This window comes from Urocitellus parryii, chromosome 1, assembly GCF_045843805.1.
Source record: "Urocitellus parryii isolate mUroPar1 chromosome 1, mUroPar1.hap1, whole genome shotgun sequence".
Lineage (NCBI taxonomy): Eukaryota > Metazoa > Chordata > Mammalia > Rodentia > Sciuridae > Urocitellus > Urocitellus parryii.
The window spans coordinates 224,743,256-224,763,510 of record NC_135531.1 but is presented as its reverse complement, the minus strand read 5'-3'; the positions used below and the strand labels follow the sequence as shown (position 1 = coordinate 224,763,510).

The 20,255-nt window shown below is 32.0% G+C and overlaps 1 protein-coding gene across 1 annotated transcript in view; it reads right to left on the bottom strand.

Annotated features, from left to right (window-relative positions):
* Dync1i2 (dynein cytoplasmic 1 intermediate chain 2) overlaps positions 1-20,255 on the bottom strand; it is a 55,299-nt gene that overhangs the window by 14,483 nt on the left and 20,561 nt on the right. The window contains exons 5-13 of the mRNA XM_026389514.2: positions 16,741-16,856; positions 5,894-5,989; positions 5,527-5,689; positions 5,320-5,419; positions 4,500-4,625; positions 3,507-3,653; positions 3,010-3,123; positions 2,562-2,695; positions 1,569-1,713 (exon numbers count right to left, since the gene is read on the bottom strand). Coding sequence (XP_026245299.1) covers positions 1,569-1,713; positions 2,562-2,695; positions 3,010-3,123; positions 3,507-3,653; positions 4,500-4,625; positions 5,320-5,419; positions 5,527-5,689; positions 5,894-5,989; positions 16,741-16,856 — 1,141 coding nt within the window. The remainder of the gene's footprint in view (positions 1-1,568; positions 1,714-2,561; positions 2,696-3,009; positions 3,124-3,506; positions 3,654-4,499; positions 4,626-5,319; positions 5,420-5,526; positions 5,690-5,893; positions 5,990-16,740; positions 16,857-20,255) is intronic.

Genomic DNA, 20,255 nt, shown 5'->3' with positions numbered 1-20,255 from the left:
ACTAAAGGAGCCCTAAGCAACTCAATGAGACCCTGTCTCTGAATGAAATACAAAAAGGACTGGGGATATGGCTCAGTGGTTAACCACCCCTGGGTTCAATCCCCAGTAACATATTACTACACACATATATATACATATATAGAGAGAAAAAGGAACTGAACATTGGTGCCTATTACATGCTGAAAACCACATTAAACACTTTTCTAGATGCTTCCTTATTAGTTAAGGTAAGGGCTAGACAGGTGTAGTGGCACATGCCTATAATCCTAGAGCAGTAATATCAAGAGTTCAAAGCCAGCCTCAGTATCTTACCAATATCTTACACACACACACACACACACACACACACACACACACACACACCTTAAAATATATAAATAAATAAAAGAGCTAGGGATGTGGCTTCCAGGCTTTAATCCCCAGTACCCCTGCTCCCCCAAAAAAGGTAAGTACTATTTTTATTTGTTAATGTCAAACCTAAAAATTCTCAATTTTAAAATGCAAGCTTTGAGAGACAGACAAGCAGAGTTTTCTAACTCATTACATATTAGACTGAAAGAAAGCACCAAGACAGAACAACAGTGAACAGTGATTTTATCCCAGATTTCTAATGCAGTACTCAATAGATAAACAGGAGTTCACCATAATAGTGAAGGACATCTTTTAAGGTTATAGGTTTTCTCAAAAAAATTGAATAACCAAAGAAGGACTCTAAACTATCCATGATGAATTATTCAAAAAGTCAACATTTAGGGTAAGGTAGCTGGACAGAAAAAAATAAAGTGTAAAAAATTTTACTTTGTTTAAATAGAATCTGATATGTGGAATATGCAGTTTTACCACCAACAATGCAATAGTGCAGCAAAGGTAAGGTGCTTTTATCGTAAAATGGGATCAAATGAAACTACAAAATGCCTGTCATAGGAGGCACTGTTCCCTACATGAATTTGTCTCAAGACTTTTAACCAGACAGGGCAAGGTTGTATTTATTGGAATTGCTGGTGGATCAGGAAGCACTTTATCACATAAACATGTGTTTCAAATAACTGATGTTTACTAAGACCAAAGCAAACCATTACAGAATGACAATAACAAAAAGGACCCATACCCTTTCACAATGCTTTCTTAATGATTAAGGTTTATTATGTATAGCCTTAGGACTATAGATCCATTTCAGTCTTTTCTCTACTTCCTATCAGCTCTGTGAGTCACTATAGCTCTGAATAAGCCTCTAAGTTCTCCAAAGAGCAAATGTATAGCTTTTGTGTTGGGCTGAATGACAACTATATGAGGTACCATGTGAGACACCCAGAGGCTTTTCCCCCATTTTCAGTTTATGATAAAACAGTTCTATGCTTGAAAAACCTGAGGTTGTGGTATATTTGCCAGCATACTTTTAAGAAAACAACAACATCACTCATGCTCTATGTAACTTCTTACCAGGTATGATTTATTAGTAAACAATTCTAAGCTATTTAAAAACTTTCCATCTTTCTTATGTAGTATTAGAGCACCACCTTGTGTCAGAAATCTGACCAAATGAGCAGATATATCTATATTTTAGATACCTTAGTTGTCCAAAGTTTTACTGTCCAGTCAAATGATGAAGTGACAAAAAGATGTGAGAAGTCTACTGCTCCAACAGCTGCATGACAATGGATGCCAGTGATTGGTCCTTGATGTCCCTCAAACATCTCACTAATTCCAGCTTTGCTATTTCATAAAAATAAAAATGTTATGGATATCTTTTAAAGCAGTCCACTTATAAAAACATATTATGGTGGGTTTATATATCAGAGCTTGACTTAATTTCCACAAACTTAACTCTGTGCTCATAATGCATCAGAATAACTTACATTGAGTGTTATCTGTCCAGATTTGATAATACTACTAAAGGACTAAGTACATTTTGGAAGCATAAATACCATGCTGTTGACAAGAGAATTCAAAAGTACAATATCTGAGGTGGCAGAATTGAGACAAAGAAATATTGTATGTAAGAGAGCCAATCTGGGCTACTTTTAAATCAAAAGCTTTGAAGTGAAGGTGATCTGTATTTGAGATAAAACCCAGACAATTTTTTTTAAGGAAGCAATTGATAAAGGTACAGCTAGACAATTTCAAAACAGATTGAACAGCGGGAAAAGTACTAGTCAATTTAAAATGTGTACGTGACATTACTGTATGAATATCAGGAGGATTGAACTAAAGCACAAAGTCCAAATAAATAAAAAAATAGGAAAACAGCTGAAAATCTTATTTATAAATTTGAAAGCCAGTATGTGGCATGTGCATATTGTATTTGTAATTGCTAAATTTCTTCCCTACCACTAACTTCTGTGAGTACATGCACACACCACAATCCACAAAATCCAGAACACACATCATGAATTAGAGATACGTTTAAAAAAGTTAACTTCTAAGTTTATATGCCTGAACTCAACCTGTCACAAATAATGAGTAGTTCTAGGACTAATTTCTACTCAAATAAGGGGCAACCTGTTTCAATGAGATTATTCAAGGGGGATTTTAAATAAGTGCAAATTCCAGTTTAGGTTTACCTGCCATGGCGGCATGCTGTGTACACAGAACCTTCTTCACTCCCAACAACAAAGTTGTTGACATCTCCAACAGGGAAAGACATAGATGTCACAGCTACTGCCTTTGACTGTTTGTGAACCAACTCCATGCTATCCTATATAGGGTGGAAAAAAGAAAAAAAAAAAGAAAAGACGTTATTTTGTAAACAGTCAATTTTAAATTTTCAAAGAAAAACTTCTAGTTTTAAATAATTTTAAGAGATATTTAATATATTACTTACATAAACCACAATTAAAGCAATCATGTTTGAAAATAAAAGACACACACAGCACAGTACTTTTGACACATGCTTAGATTTATAATCTGTTATTATATTATGAAACACTATGAAAAACATATGCTGGGGTATATACACAGCTTAAAAATAACAACATACTTCAAAATTTCAGTTTCGCAAGTTTAACCTACCTGTGGGTGGGAAAGCATGTCCAGACTCCATGAACATATTTTTCCATCAGTGGAGATGCTGATCAGATTGTGAGCATTTTGTGTTCCAACGACATTTACACAATAGACAGGATGCTAAAGACATGAAAAGAAAGTTTTCATGGATTATTTTACTAAAAAAAGAAGCAAAAATTGAAGCTTACTCGTAGGTACTCTGTTTCATATCAAAAACTGTAGGTTAATCACAGGTATTCTGTTGTAACTTGAGGTTATTTTTAATGTGAAGTTTGCTGCTATTCTATTGATTAACAAAAGGTTGTCTCAAAAGAGACATAAGTTCCTGATAAACAGATCTCCCAAAATAAAGAAAAAAGACCTTTGTTCTTGGTTGCTATCTGAGAAGGAGTTCATACACCAAAGGAAGCACATTTTGAAACCACTCTGGTAGACAGACACTACTAAGTAGTTAATAGTGAAAGAGCATAGAAGTCTAAGGAAAATAACCTTATTATACTTACTGTGTGTGCAGCAGCTGACAGTGGAGTTCTCTGCACTGGTGTTCTTTTATTGCTACGGTTATCCCAAAGCACAATTTGGCCTGAATATGTACCACCAACAACAAGATTTGGATGAAATTTTGCAAATGTAGCAGACATCACAGCTGACTGCAAGTAAGTAGGATTTTTATATTTCAGATTTAAAAGGAAAAAGTTTAATAAGTTATAAAATCAATTTATTATTCAAAATATTTCCATCTGCACTATAGGTATTAGTAGCTATTGAGACAAATTCATTAAAATATTTAGAATATTTTTTGCTTAAAAGTAAAATGTAATGCCTACTATGTAACTATATTTTAAAAGCAATTTATCAAAGAAAGTAAAGTTATTTCATTTGATTGCAGTATTAGATAAACGGCCTTGCAACTGACACATGACTGTAATATGACAGAGTGTATATAGTTTTAATTCAGGTTAAGTGTTTATTTAGGATTATGACATTATTAAAAGATTTTAACTTATGCAACCAGAAAAGACTTGCAAATTCTGTCTGTTAAATCCACTTAAAAAATCTGCAGCTGTTTCCTACTTGAACCATATGTTTCTACTTAAAACTATCTAGTTCCAATTCCTCAGGCCATGTATAAGTAATTCAGTGGGCAAACCATCTAATTGTATATTCAGTAAATAAGTTCCTGAGAAACTCCCTGTAGAAATACATTTTATAAAAGATTCCATATATATGATCAATCACAAGAACAGAAAATCATAACTGTAAAGGGCTTTCAGTGTGATTAAACATTATAAGACATGTCAGTAAAGCTACAAAAGCCAGATTATGTTGAACTGAGAAGTCAGTTTTCTGCTAACATCTGTTTGCAAACATAAAGTGGTTTAGTAAATGCCAATCCAATGAAATCATAATGTTGACAAGAACAGAAAAAAAGGCACCTGTCTAAATTCATTAATGAATCCTTAAACTTGTGGAAGACTGTTGAAAGACCATCTTACCTGGCAGTGGAACACATACTCTGGAGTAGTTTTTTTGTATTTCATATTCCATACAAGGGCAACTCCATCAGGTTCATGAGGAGCATCTTCATTGTTATTATACGAAGCCACAAGTAACTCGGGATACTGCTCGTCAGAACCAAGTAGGAAAGAAAGGGAATGCATAATAAGAACTATTTCTTGACTATCCTATTATTCTGAAAAGTACAAATATCTACCACTTCACCAATTAAGAAATCTCTTTCTTACTTGACTATCTATCAGATAATTGTGAAAGTACAAATATCTAATACTTCTAAGAAAGACGTCTCTATATTTATATTAATTGGGATATCAGTACAATTTTATTTATTTTTTGTTTAAGAGATGGGGTTTTGTTAAATTGCCCAGGCTGGCATTGAACTTGTGAGTCATCCTGCCTCAGCCTCCTGATTAGCTGGAATTACAGGCATGTGCCACTGTGCCTGGCATTAGTACAATTTTAAATTAGTACAGTTAATTATTTAAAATATTTTAATATTAAAAAATTTAATTGAAGTATGTGTTTGTATTTCATACAAAGTATTTTGTGAGTAACTGAAATCAGTAAAGCTAGGTTTTGGCATAAGGTTCTGAATTTCAAATATAAATAATATTCCCATTTCTTTCTTCCAAAGTACTTAAGATGAAATGAATATGGTAACACAGAACCATCATCCATTATTCAGTTTTAAATGATACATACTGATTCAATCATACAAAGTTCCTATAACTAAAATAAAACCACATGCTAATTATAATTTAAAAAAACTTAATAATAACCAATTTTGTTATATTTTACCTGAGATGACCAATCCAAACAACTAACAACCCGATGCTTTGACCAACGTTCATCAAAAAATTGCCGGTTTAATGATAGTTTAGCACCTGCTTGAATCTCTCTACAGAAAAAACCAAATCCAAAAAAAGACTGTTATGACTTATGTCATTCTTAATCTTAAAATAATTTAACACTGCTGAAGCTGTTGTGTTATCAGTTAAACATTACCCTTCTTTGTCTTCCAGATCTCTCCCACTATAGTCAAAGAAGATGTTAATCTGTTCAGAAAGAGCTCTTTCTACAATTCTTGTAGAATGGTCAAAGAAACTTAAAAATTCCTCTGAGTGTAAGATTTGTTGCTTTTCTTCTTCAGTCAGCTCATGAGGCGGAGCTGGAAAATGAATATTTTTTTTAACTATAATTTATGTTAGTCAAATTATGTCAACTCAGTATAACAGGATTCAGGGAATGCCTCACATTCTTTTTAAACATTCACCTCTTTTTATTTAGAGCATTTCATTCTATTTTAATTGCTTAATAATTAATAAATCTTAAGAAGAATAAAAAAAATTTAAAGTTAAATTCTTTAAGTTACCTTTACTTTCATTTTCTTCATCTTTTTTTAAAACTTTCTCTTCTTCAGGTTCAATAGGTGGTTTAGGAGTCACTACATCATCATCTTCCTCTTCATCTAAAAAACAGAAAAAAACAAATATTATTTTCATGAAAATAGCTAGTAACTCTGAGGTAGTAATTTCCAAAGGTATCACAACTCCCTAGATAAAAGCAAAAGCAAATCACTGTGCCAAGAATAAGTACAAATAATATGAGCTTTCCCAACACAATCTTAAAGAATTAAGTGGAACCCTCTTGCCTTTTATACATACCTATGTGGTACCTCATCAACAGTCACACTAAATTCTATAGCTACAAAGCGGAAACAAGATATATAAGCATGTAGGACGAATTCCTCATGGAAGTCTCTAAAAGCTTGCAAGCATTTATCATTCCAGACAGAACAACATGCAACTCCTGCATAGTTTTATATAGCATGCTGACACATTAATGCTGTAGAATGAAGAAAATCAAATGTCTAAAATAGCCCACAGAGCTGGCTGCTTACTTGTGATCTGAAACCATCAGTGTCTAATGGGTCTTCATATGGCATAAAGACGGCTTACATTAACTCTCAGGTTGCTATTTGAGAGGCAGATTTTAAAGATAATAGCTACAGGACCACATTTTCTATTCTGTCATTTTAAATGCAAGTCTCATTATCCATCGTTGTATGATGTGGCAATAAGCACTTATAATAATGCTTTCTTTAGTTTTAATAAAAATACATATTAAGATATACGTTTCAAAGACTAAATTACCCAAATCTCACATTCCCAAACCAGGAAGTAACTTAAAATAATTTATTTAAAAATGTTACAGGACATGTAACCTTGTCTACCTTCTCTTTTGCAACAAACTGAGATAGGTTTTTTATGAAGAAAATCCTTATTTTCATTACTAAGCATGTGTTATCTATCTATAAAGGGAGGCAGCAGACACCTGCAGCAGAATGTATCTCAAGTAATGAGAGCCTGTTCGACATAGGGACTTCACTTGTTATAGTCATTTCCTTGACCCATGTACAAAATCATCTAAAACACACATACATACAATGTGCACAAAAGAATGGTCAAGGATGGGAACCAGCTGCCAAGTCAAGGTCCCAGCAGCCAGGCCAGCTGACTAGATAGCAACAACCAGATGGCACTGCTGGGATTGTGTCTTTCTGCTATAAGGTGGCAATGGGATGGCATAACATTCTTACGCTTGACTGCCTCCAATCCTGTGTCTCTCCCCAATGGTGAGCCTGTGCAATTACCCGCACTCCAGGAGGCCTACAGACAAGCCTTTACCCTGCAAACAAAATGCAGCTTGTAGGCCACACCAGCTGCCAAACCACACACATAGTGTTAGGCTTAGAGAGCTATGAAAATCTTTCTAACTCTATAGTATAAGCAATAAAAATATAACTGTACCTGTGGAAAGAAAGCTTCAAATGACACTGTATAATGCACACAATGATACAACCTCCAACTTAATCAAAATGATAATGACGTATGCCAATCCTACATTACTTGAAATTGAGCGATTTTTACGTTCTGACAAGTTTACAGAACTAGGATAAATGGCACGAATGATTTCAATATATGCTCATACTTTTGAACCAAATGGTGAAGGTTAAAATTTTTCCTTTCAAGGGCCTCAATCAGCCACAAAGGAAAACAGTAATCACTGTCTTTTCAGCCAGCCCAACCGCATTTGTCAGCCCTTTCTCCGTCAATGCAGCCAGAGCAATCAACCTGCCAAACATTCAGAATGGAAAAACAATCTGAAAATACAGGGTATAATGCACCTGCCAGTGAAAATGGCCATTTCAAGAAAAGCTAGTGATCTCAGTGACCCTGCTGAGGAGGCGGTGGTGCAAAGGGGAAAGAACACGTAAAAGAATTCTTAGTGATCGCCACTCTCTTGCACATTGACACTTCCTTACAAAGCATGCCAATTACAGCTTTTGTGCTACTTAAAAAAATGAAAGCTTTTTTGGGCAAAATAATCACATAGAGAAACAGAAAGACACTACTCCTTTTTAGATGAATTCTCATATATGACAGATTATTAATCTGAAAACAGTATAACTGCTGGGGATGCTATACTATACTGCTCAAACATTAGGATAAAATTCTGCCATAGTCATCTGCAGGTGTAATGTAATAAAATAATTTAATTACATTTAACTCAAAAGTTGACTTTTAGAAAAGGACATTTACTTCAATTAAATATTCAGTGTGAGAAAAAGTACATTATATATTTTATTTTCTGCTAATTCTGTTAGCTTTCCTAATCAATTTTGTTAACCAGGAGAGTTCTTTGGATATAAATCCTAAAATTAAGGAGAGATTTTGAGTTACTTGGACAGGTCATTCTTAACCACAGTGAATTAAGAGATTTTGAGTTACCTGGACAGGTCATTCTTAAACACTGTGAATTATAAATTACAGCCTCCTACCCACATCTTATTCTCCTCCATCAACTTTGTTGACTTATCTGGCTTCTAAGTACTATTTCCAGTGACAGGTGTCAAATTCCTGTTATAATGCATATGGCCAGTAGTTTAGTGCTAAGTGACCTCATAATCTACATATTTAACAAAAAAGGTCTTGTTTACAGACATTCTTTTCCTTTTAGTATTTAAAATGTAGATGAAGTTTGTTAGTGATCTGCATCTGCCTATTATATAGCAATTGCCATGGGCCACGTGTCCTATAATTATTTTAGTTGTAGTTACATGAGTATCAACTATTTAAATATATGGTCTCAGATTTTTACTTTAGAATCAATGTATATACTTCCCATTCTATATGGATTAAAAGTGAATTTAGAAATTATAATTGGGACTTAAACTCAAGCTTCATTAAAATGATTAAGCTAAATAAATTTCCAGGAAAATAAAAACAGGTATGCTGTTCTGAAAAATTTCAAAATGTCACACTTTTTGTCTAAGCTGAGCTTAAGCAATTATCAACATATATCAAAAACATCTAGCAAAAATGCCTAACTTCGATAACATCAGATTGAAGAATGTTCCTTTGAAACAAGGAACATTCTTATCATAAACTAATAAATAGTGACTAAAAGACTATTAACATGGCCAAAAAATATAGTATTATAGTTCTAAAGATTTTCTTAGCTAGTCTCTTTTACATGATAAGCTATAATATATTAAAACTGGAAAAGACTAACAGAGCAAGAAGACTGAAAAATAGGACTGCCATGGCACATCAATTTACTGATGAATATTCATTACAATATGCTAAGTGGTTAACTCCATGCTTTCTCTGACAGGGAATCTAAGGTTACAAACTGAGCAGTAAAGAGTGCAGAAAAGTAGCAGTTACTTTTGAAATGACAAATCTCTTGTCAATGAATTCTACAACGAGGCTTAATGAACCAGTGAATTTTTACTTTGAGTTAACATCAAAATTGTGATGTATTTTGGTAAGATGGAAAGAAAAGCTGTTCTGTAAATTAAGCTGCACCTAGAAATAATACCAACCAGTGAAATCCCAGTTGTTGGAATAATCTGTTAATAAAATAATAGGTTAATCAAAGTTAAATCATCTATGAAATGGGTGGCTTTTGTTAAAGTGAAGGACGGAGTCTTTGAACAAGTTTTCTCTATATGTCATATTACATTTAAGGTAAAATAAGCCATAAACATACTTTTAGTAGTTAAAAACATTATAGCACATTAAAAATGAAATATGTAAGATTTAAAAAAAATCCTTAACAAACATGCTAGTTATGAATATATCACTTATGATTCTTAATATGAAGTAAAAAACAAATGCATTGTTGTTTAAGAAATACATTTGCTCTCAATTCACTATGTAGTCTTATACTGATATATACTTTTCAGATAATTTAATATCTTATACAGAATTCTTAACTTACAAAATAGTTTGATTACTCATGGTACAAAGAAATTTGATAATCAGTTCTAAAAATTGGGAAATTTGTTGCTTATAAAAATTGATTCACTCTACTGTTATGTATAACTAAAAAGAATAAAAATAAATTTAAAAAATTGATTCAATTGAAAAAATTCAATTTAAAACTTTGCAAACATTTATAAGAACACAAGAGGAAATGCTTCAATTATTAGCTCAAAATATAGGCTCTATAGGAATATTTTTTCCTTTTTTATTTTCAGAATAATCTTTTTCTTTGATCAACATAATTTTGAATTACTCAATTTCAATCCATTTTTCCATAATTTCATCTTCTTATACCATAAAAATAACATTCACATTTAAGATAATCTTCTTTGGAACAAAGCTTCATCAATCCTTCTATGGAATCTACTCCTTATTTTAAACATCCAGAATAAGATATAAGGTCACTTGTTATTTCCTTAATAATCTAAATTTTCAACTGGGGAAAATATATGGCTGGCTTTTTAATGAGGAAGTATTTTGAATATAGATATAATGCTAATCTGGGGAAAAATAAGGAATAGTAGTTTATACCACTTTATTTTAATATGGATTCTCTACGTAACATTTTTTAAATGTAAAATTTGGATTTTATTGTGGAAGTATTGGCATGACAGATTCTGTTATCTGTGATCCCATCAAATATTACATTTTTCTAAGGCTATAGTTATAAACATCCCGATTAAAGTCTTTCAATCCAAGATTAAGAACAGATGCCACAATTTTATTATATTCTTACAGAAGGTTCAAACTAATTTATTAAGTATATTATTTCAGAATTTTTACTTAAAAAATCCATTTTAAATAAAGGCAATACCATCTTAACCAGAAGGCCTACAAATTTGACCTATTTGGGAAATATGGATTCCAGGTATTAAGACCATTCAACAAAATAGTAAGAGTTATTGATATATAATAACTTTATATATATCATAAATACTAATCAACAGCTATTGAGGAAAAGTATATCTAGCCATCAAGCCAATACCAATAGTAAGAAAGTGGAATGAAACAACAAAACATGACATTTCGGGCTGGAGTTGTGGCTCAGTGGTAGAGTGCTCACTTAGCACGTGCAAGGCCCTGGGTTCGATCCTCAGCACCACATACAATAAATAAAATAAAAGTATTGTGTCCAACTACAACTAAAAAATAAATATTAAAACAAAAACAAAAACAACAACAACAACAACAAAAAACATGGCATTTCATTGGAAATCAATTCCCAGGTTCTGTTACGGCTATATTTTTTTCCTCTCACATTTAACTTAGATTTATCAATTAACTTCCCAGTTCCTCAGTTTTCACAGATGTAAATATAAGCTGATTAAGCAACCTTTAGGGTTTCTTCCTCCTTTAAAAATCCTTTTTCCTAAAAATAACATCAAAAACCCATCCTGAAACAGTAGATAAGAAAAAATAATGGCATTTTTCCAAAGAGTTAAAACTTTTAAAAGGGAAAGGGAAGAAAGTAACTTCCTGGAGTATATTTGTGGGCACTACTCTAGCCAGAAACTGTTTGCCTGTGGAGAAGGAAATTGACTGAGGTCACATGGTCCTAGTCAATTTCATTCACAGTAGGTGCTTTAAGACAGCAAAGCACCTCAGTTCAAAAACAGTACTACAGTCTTATAGAGTAAACTTGAAAGCAAGAAGATGGCTAGAATGAGAAAAAAGAAAAACAAGGCAGAATGAAAACTGACTTTTAAAAAAACAGGTTCAACCATTAAAAAGAAAAAAAAAAGGAAGACAGGTAAGAACTAAGATCAATTTTTACCTTCAATTTGGTAACTCACTACTTCTGTGATGATTACACTGCCTACCTAAATTTACTATTACACTCCAACTATGATTTTTAAAAATATTTTCTCATGGTAAGTGTTTTACTTTTTGTTACATGATTAAAAAAAATTTTTTTTGGCAGTGCTGAAGATCAAACCCAGGGCTGCATCCATGTTACACACCCAGATCTGTTTATTCTAAAGTGAGAACCAACTATGCTGAGTTTGAGAGCTACTGTATCAAAGCAATGGGTACATTTAAGCACAAAGTATATGCCTTATAGCATTATAATTTCTTTTTTCTTAGGGGTGGGCAGTAGAAGACCAAATTTAGGGCCTTTGTGCAGGCTAGGCAAGCGCTCTACCACTGAACTACATCCCCAGTCTTGCTTTATAAAATCTTAATTTCAAGGTCTTCCTCTTTCTAAAACTTCTACAACCTGGCAAAAGAAAGTTCATATAAGAGCCCCAGACATTAAATTAACTGTAATGATATAGAAAGGAAAGAATTAAGTAGTTTCAAAGGCTAAGGATGGTTTCTTAGTATTAGAATACAATTTTCATTCTCATTCACTTATATACCTTAACTTATAACTGAAAAGACTACAAAATCAAAGAAGAGGCTGAGTGTGTTATCCCAGTGGCTCGGGAAGCTGAGGATTGCAAGTTCAAAGTCAGCCTCAGCAATAGTGAGGCACTATGCAATTTGGTGAAACTCTGTCTCTAAATAAAATACAAAAAAATAGGCCTAGGGATGTGGCTCAGAGGTTGAGTGCTCCCGAGTTCAATCCCCAGTACCCCTTCTCCCCCCACCCCCCCAAAAAAAAATCAAAGAAAAGATAATCTAGTGCTTTTACCTACAGAGAACATAAAATCAATAAATTCAGAATCAATGGATACTTGCTAGATTAGAAATAAGCAAACATGAACTCTTATAAAATCAACATCTAAGTTTAGTCTACGTAAGAAAACTGAAAAAGTAATGGTGCTGAATGGACATTCCCCTTAGAAACTGGGCTCATGGGCTGAGAATGTGACTCAGTGGTACAGGACTTGCTTAGTGTATATGAGGCCCTGGGTTCAATCCTCACACCACAAAACAAAAACAACAACAAAACTGGGCTCAGTTTCACCCATCTCATCATTTTCCCTTCCTATCAGTGAAGGTAAGAAATATTCTATGCAGCACTGGGGAAGATCAAAGATGCTTATTCATTGCTCTGTCTGAGACTATCACTAAAAATATTATCCTGATGCAGAAATATCAATAAACAAGCTAACCAAACCATGCTCTCCTTTAATGAAGGTTTTTCAAATTAAAGATTTAAACCAATAAATTAAGCATGTTATGGTCAACATTTTAAAAAAATTAAATATAATAAGAGAAAGGAATGTACTAAAGCTGGTTATACTGGATTATAATACAACTTGAAGTAATTACTGTAGTTCACTATCACAAAAGCATAAAAGTTGCTTCTTCATGGCATGAGAAAAAGCATATCTTAGAATCAATCCATTAGACTTGCTTTAGAATCATAGCTATTGGCTAGGTGACCCTTGATGAATTACCTCTTTCAGCTTCTTTGAGTGTAAATAAAAACCAACTTCACTTTCAGAGTTTTGATGAAAGGACAAGGGATAACATTAAGTGGCTCATACCATGCCTCATATGTAGTGAGCACTCTTTTTCAGTCATCAATTTAAACATTAAGTTTGGAGAACAGTTATAAATGAATAACTTGAATTATTTATTTAAAAGATGCTGACAAGTTCAGTTTTGTTCATGGTATTCAGAGGGATACCGAAAACATAAAGTAACAGCACATGTTTATATCAACCTAGTGATAAATATGTGATACAAGCTACTGTGTTGATATAAACATGGAATTCAAGAAGGCTATAAAGGAGAATCCAATGGTTTCATTTCTGGACAGAAGAGCAAATAATGATTAGTCTACAGTCATATTAAAACCTGAGACTAATCATAATCTTTATCCAAATTTCATCAATAATTATGTTATAGCATTAATACTCAAAAAAACCTGATTTTTCTAGTAGCTGCTTCCAGAGTAAAAGCATGAAAAGAAACATCCCAAATAGGCAAAATCATTCTCCTGAGTAGGTAACAGCAATTTATTTCAAGTATTTATTGAGTATTTACTACATGCCACACACTATTCAGGTCAAGTATCACAGTAAGGAAGAAATAGTCCCTATGCTCATGGAAAATTTGGTAAAGAAGCTGAAGTATAATGATGCTAAAAAGACACCGTGAATAATTTCAAACAGAAAAGAACACAGTTTATCTTGTGCTTGTGGATCATCAGTTTATCTAATAAATGATCTTTTATTTTTTAAAATTACTTACAAAAATGGAAAAATAATTTTTTTGAAAAATGTCAGTCTTGTATTATGCCAGTTCTATATTAAAATTAATTCGAGGGGGACTGGGGTTGTAGCTCAGTAGAGCCTTTGCTTGCATGTGTGAGGTACTGGTTCAATCTTCAGCACCACATAAAAACAAATAAATAAAATAAAGGTATTGTGTCTGTGTATAACTAAAAAAAAAATTAATTCGAGGGCAATAAATTAAATGTTTACATTTTAAAATTATAAGCATCTAAAAATAAGCAATTCAAAATATAAATTCAAGGACACCAAGTTGTATCTATACATACACAAATATATAATTTCTGAAAACATATTCACAGAAAACTGAATATATTCATTGGAAACAAAATATCAACAATGAATAAATCAAAATTGTACCACACAATTTCCCCTTTATATCACTTCTGTACTTTCTAAATTCTGACTAATAAGTTACTACTATTAGAGTTACTACTATTAGTTACAAAAAAAATTTTTGTTGTTGTTAAATATTTATTTAGTTGTAGATGAACACACAGTATCTTTATTTATTTTTATGTAGTGCAATGGATTGAACCTAGTGCCTCATACATGTGAGGCAAGTACTTTACTACTGAGCTATATCCTCAGCCCCAGAAAAAATTATTTTAAAAAATGAAAGTTATCCCTTAAATTTAATGTAATTACAGTTATAAGTTATTATCAAAAATACCTTTACAATGCTGAACAATTCAAACATCCAAAAGGCATTTCATAAGTATGATGGTATAACTAAAGATACAATCTTCAAATTTCCCAAAAAAGAAAAAAGGTCTAATCTGTTTTTAAATGAGTCACTGTGCCTTCATTTTGGCAATTTTGCCACTTTCTGAGTTAATACATCTAATGATATAACTTCAAAAAGACAGACTTAATACTCAAATTAATGGACTAGTTAATAAAATAGTATTTTCTGGAAATTATGGAATCCTGTAGATTTAGTATTCTCCATACTGATAATTCAACCCTTCCTCCCTCCCTCCCTCCCTCCCTTCCTTCTCCTCCTCCTCTTCCTCCTCCTCCTTCTTTTTTTTTTTTAAGTTGCTTATATCTCTAGTTTAGCATCAATGGCTTTAACTCCTTTTGGGAACAAGGAAAGGAAATGTCCATGGTATTTAAATACATTCCATTTCCATACTTAGAGGGCAGAAAAAGAAGAGTTATTAAAGTTGTATATGTTAGGAGGCTGAGGCAGGAGAATTGCAGGTTTGAGATCAGCCTCAACAACTTAGTAGTGAGACCCTGTCTCAAAATCAAAAATAAAAAGGGTCGGACATGTGACTCAGTGGTAAAGTACCCCTGGATTAAATCCCCAGTACCAATAACAAAACAAAACAAACAAACAAACAAAAAAACCATATCTGATTATCTACTGTAAAGTCCAAAGACAAACAGTAATAACTCTAATTTTCTTTTGAGATATACACAATTAAGAAAATTGAATATTTACTTTCCCCATCCCCACTCCCTATCCATCTTTTTCACTTACCTGTATTTTCTTGGTTTTCTGCAAGGGATATTACTTTTGTTTCTCCCTAGTGGAGAAACATGGTAATTTAACTGAAATTTTAAAGATGAATTAATTAAAACATTGATGGTTTCTGGATTTGTTTTTCTGTAATTAAATATGAACATATTTTCCTGGGCATGTAGAAAAAAATTTTCTTATGCACAGACTATTGATTATGGGTCCACAATACCTTATCCACAATTCCAAAACTGCAACCAACTTTAAAATCCATTACTGATTTGGTGATAAACCCTGAGATGATCAGAGGTAAAACTATTTCTAATCATTATTTATCTCAGTATATTCATTACCTTTTGCTGCCAAGATACTAATGCTCGAGATTCTGCAGAAGTGTTAATGTATGGTATGTATACTTTGCCACTTTTCTAAAATCTGAAAAATTCTGAATTCTAATACATAAATGGCCCCATAGGTTTTTAGGTAAGAGACTAAATGAAGCTGTATTAGAGATCTCATAGAAAGTTTTTTTTATGTAAGACATAAATTCATTAGCCTCATTGGTTTTAGGAAAATGATTAGCAAGTTACTTTCTGTTTAAATCATAAGCTATTTAAAATTAATTCTCAACTAAAAAATGGCAATTCTTTGTCATTTAAAAACTAAAGGACTCCATATTCAATACAATGTCTATTCATACTTCCTGGAATGACACACAGATTAAAGGCTACTATGTAATATAGTGGAGTCCTTAGATTATAAAAGATGAAGTTTAAGAATGAGGTCTGGATTTGTTCATTAATATAAATAATAATGACAGCACATCATCTTTACAGAAGATAATTTATGACTTCCTTTACTATAAGACGCAATCTTTCCTGGGGAAGAATTACACTCAAATGACAGGAATAGAATATTCTTGAAGATTATCTGCTTCTAAAATGGAGGATCTGCCAATGACAAAATGAGTACGAAAGATTTAAATTTATGTCAACAACAACAACAACAAAAAAAACACATACATAGCATATACTGTTAACTTCTAGAATAAGGTTAAAAACTCTAAAAAAACCCCCAAAGTTATGAATATGGAAGCCATAAATCATTAGTTCTGTAATGTTTCCCTAAGAAAATATGCTAAAAAACAAAACAAAAAATTAGAGAAAGGAAAAAAACCCCAAAATCCACTTACTTAACTTGTGGTCTTAATGACAATCATATTAAGGATAGTCACCTTCTTTGGGTTGAGCCATAACTGGAGTCTGAGTTTCCTTAGTATATGTGACAATTTCTCGAGGAGGAAAGTCAACTTGCGTAATTTTGGCCATTCCAAGTTTAATAGGTCCTCGTCTAAATTAAATGAATATAAATATTTTTAAATACAACAAATGATAAATTTTAATAACATCAAACCGTGTTACTTTTGAAAATATGAATTGAACATTTATGTGTATATAACATTGGAATTTCAATCCATTTTAATGAAGAAATTTTAGATGAACAATAAATTGACTTTCATTTAATAAAGGAATTGGTAGCTAAAACAAAAGATACTTCTGACTCTTTTGGGGTGTTTATTTTTTACTTTAAAAGGCAAATAATTTTATTTTGTAGAGCAAATGTGTGGGTAATAATAGAGTAAGAGAACGTGGGTTTCAGAATAAATTGTTGAAAAAGGCTGGTTGCAAGTGATGTTTTTAACAGGGATATGATTCTGGATGTTTATGAAGAGTCAGATATATGGATCTCAATCAGACTATGACTGAAAGAAAAGGTTTCTGTTGAAAACCTTTTTCTACTTCTTATATTAGGCAGAAATTTGGACTTATACTGTCAATTTAAATTTTAAAACTTTTAAATCTCTACACAATCAGTGTGTCCTTGATTCATAATGGTCAAACTAAGATGCAGATATTCTTACCTACCCTAAAGCAACAGATCTTCTGAATGTAATAAAACTAATATAGTCACTTATGTTTTAAATGAAGGAAATGCATTATTTTTTGACCTGGAAGAAGAGAGTTACAGCTAAAGAAAATGGACGAACAGAAAAATATTTCAGTAGCTATATGGGGGATTTTTATTCAATTATTATATTAGATGTCTAAGACTTCCAAGGAAGTTCTCAATTATGAAGCTATTTTCAAAGGATATCCAACAAAGATATGGCTGCAACTTCCTGAGTATCAAGTGGGGTATCTGAAATATACATGTCATTGGTAATATAAGTGATTTTAAATATATATAAACATCTTTTTAAATTTTACTTAATAATTAATTCAAATGTTGTACAAAAGAGTGTTATATAATTAATACATTTTAAAAATTTACTGTAAGGTCCATGACATAAGCATTAGGAAGTTTATAACAGGTTACCTATTTTAGAAATATCTTAGCCCTAAAGATTAAAAAAAAGCATAATAAAAAAATTAAGTGAGAAATTTTTAGTATATTTGAAGTAACCTACAGGAATATAAGAATTAAGTTTGAAATAAGAACTTTATATCCTGATTTTTAACATGCAAATCATATAAAAAGTAAATCACTCACATAGCTGGAAAAAAAAAGTCTTTCCAATAGTATTACAATACAAGTTACTAACTTGAATGCAAATGGAGTCTAATAGTCAAAAGCCAAAATATTGAAACAAACAAAATATTTCAAGATTTTATAGCAGAGAAGGATAAGAAGGTAATACCTCGCTTATCCAAAAGCACTTTTACTGAAAATAAAGAAGCAATAGGAGGGGAAAGCGAAATACCTCAGGGCCCCTAATAGAGAAACTTTTGGTTAGTATACAAGAATCTCACATATTTTTCTTACATGCCTTCATTCAAGGCTTATTTATTCTAGTTTTAGATATGATTTGCAAATGTATGGTTACATTTTAGAAGTTGCAAATTATCGGGGAAAAGAGCTATCTGAGTCAGTATAAAGGCAGTAGCAAACATTTACAATTTTCATTGAAGCCTAGAATGAGAGTCTGTGAATGCATGAATAGCATGGGGCCATAATGTAGACACCAACATTTCTGTTCCTCTCAAAACTACAGATTCATATAAAGTAATCCAAAAAAGGTATTTTTTTGTACATCTTAGGAAAATTCACACAAAAATATAAAACTAATATGAAGAACTGGACATCCAAAATGATAGATTTTAATAAAACAACATACACAGAGTATTTCTTTCATTAATGATACAGGATAAATGAGGTGTCACAGTAAAATGTAACTCTTTTGTTTTAACTATATATTACAATATTAGAAGTTTAAGAAAAATAAAATTAGGACAGTTTCACAAAGAGTAAAATTAATTATAAAAGAGGGAAGGTAATAAATCTATTCAATACCCCAAATCGGAATCTGAGTGAAGCTGAAGAACTGATGGATCTGTATCCCAATGCAGCGTCCTAAATGGTTTTTGGACAACCATGAAGCATTAGTAAAAAAGGCCATAAGTTAGTCAAGCAAATACACTCTATGAATATCTAAAGCTAAATTACTGTTTATAATTAAAAAAGACCTTTTGGTTAGTACAAAACCCCACATTAGGTGTCACTCAATGCTGTAGTGCATGCAATAAGCATAATACAGTTAAAGATGCAAGCATATAAAGAAAAATAGTCTAAACTATTTTCAGATTATGAGAAACTAACATTGCATAACAATGGACAAGAATAACTAAGGCAGATAACCCAAATAAGACATTATTTATAGATGAGAACAAGCTAGGCTATAAAAATTAAAATTTCAAGATTCCTAATTCAAAAAACATTAATAAAAATATCTTGCCCAAAGCATTAAATATGTGCAGGAAATTGTCATACTAGTAAAGGAAATGAGTCAACACATAATCCTTTTAGTAAGAAAGCCAAAGACTATCCCACTGGGATACAAACTAGCTAAAGTTTCCAAAATGTGACCCTGCTATAATTTATGGGTTAAGAACTGCCTTGGGCTTACATGTCATCTACTTTAGCAAACAACTAAAGGTATCTGTCTCTAGGAAAAACAAAATAGATTATTTCCCTTGGAAAAATATTTTATGTTCAAAAGAATTACCTAACTTTTGGAGAATACCAAAATATTTAGTGATGTTTTAGTATTAGGTAAATATCTTACACAGGATTTTTTCCACTTAAGCTAAATCTAGTCATTACTAGAACAAAGTACTATATCATATTGACATCCTTATAAGTTAGCAATACTGTATAGTGTTCATACTTCCTATAAAAAAAGCTCAATACTCTGTGTAGTATTATCATATTTCTCACATGTTATAATGCACAATGAATTTTAGCTGCTACAATTTACAACAAATGATTTCTTTACCTTACCTGCCTATATAATTAATCACTAAAAACAATCAGATGAAACAAACTAGAGAAAATCTTCATTTAAAAACTATAAAGAAAGATACTGGAATTTAAATAGGGTTGTGTGTATGTAATGAAAAAAGAGACTATAGAGAAGACCTACTTTTTATTACAATAAAATTAGGCTTTGTTAAATCAAAAGGGATTCTATGCAATGGTCTCCAAGGCATACTCTGTCAACAGTCTTTACATTATACAAAAGCTCTAGCTGTTATCAGTAATGTTAAGCTCCTGGTTGAGGATATTATTTTAATGTAAATTAAATAATGAAGGCTGGGGTTGTGCCTCAGCGGTAAATCGCTCGCCTAGCATGTACGAGGCCCTGGATTTGATCCTCAGTACCACGTAAAAATAAAGAAATAAAGGTATTGT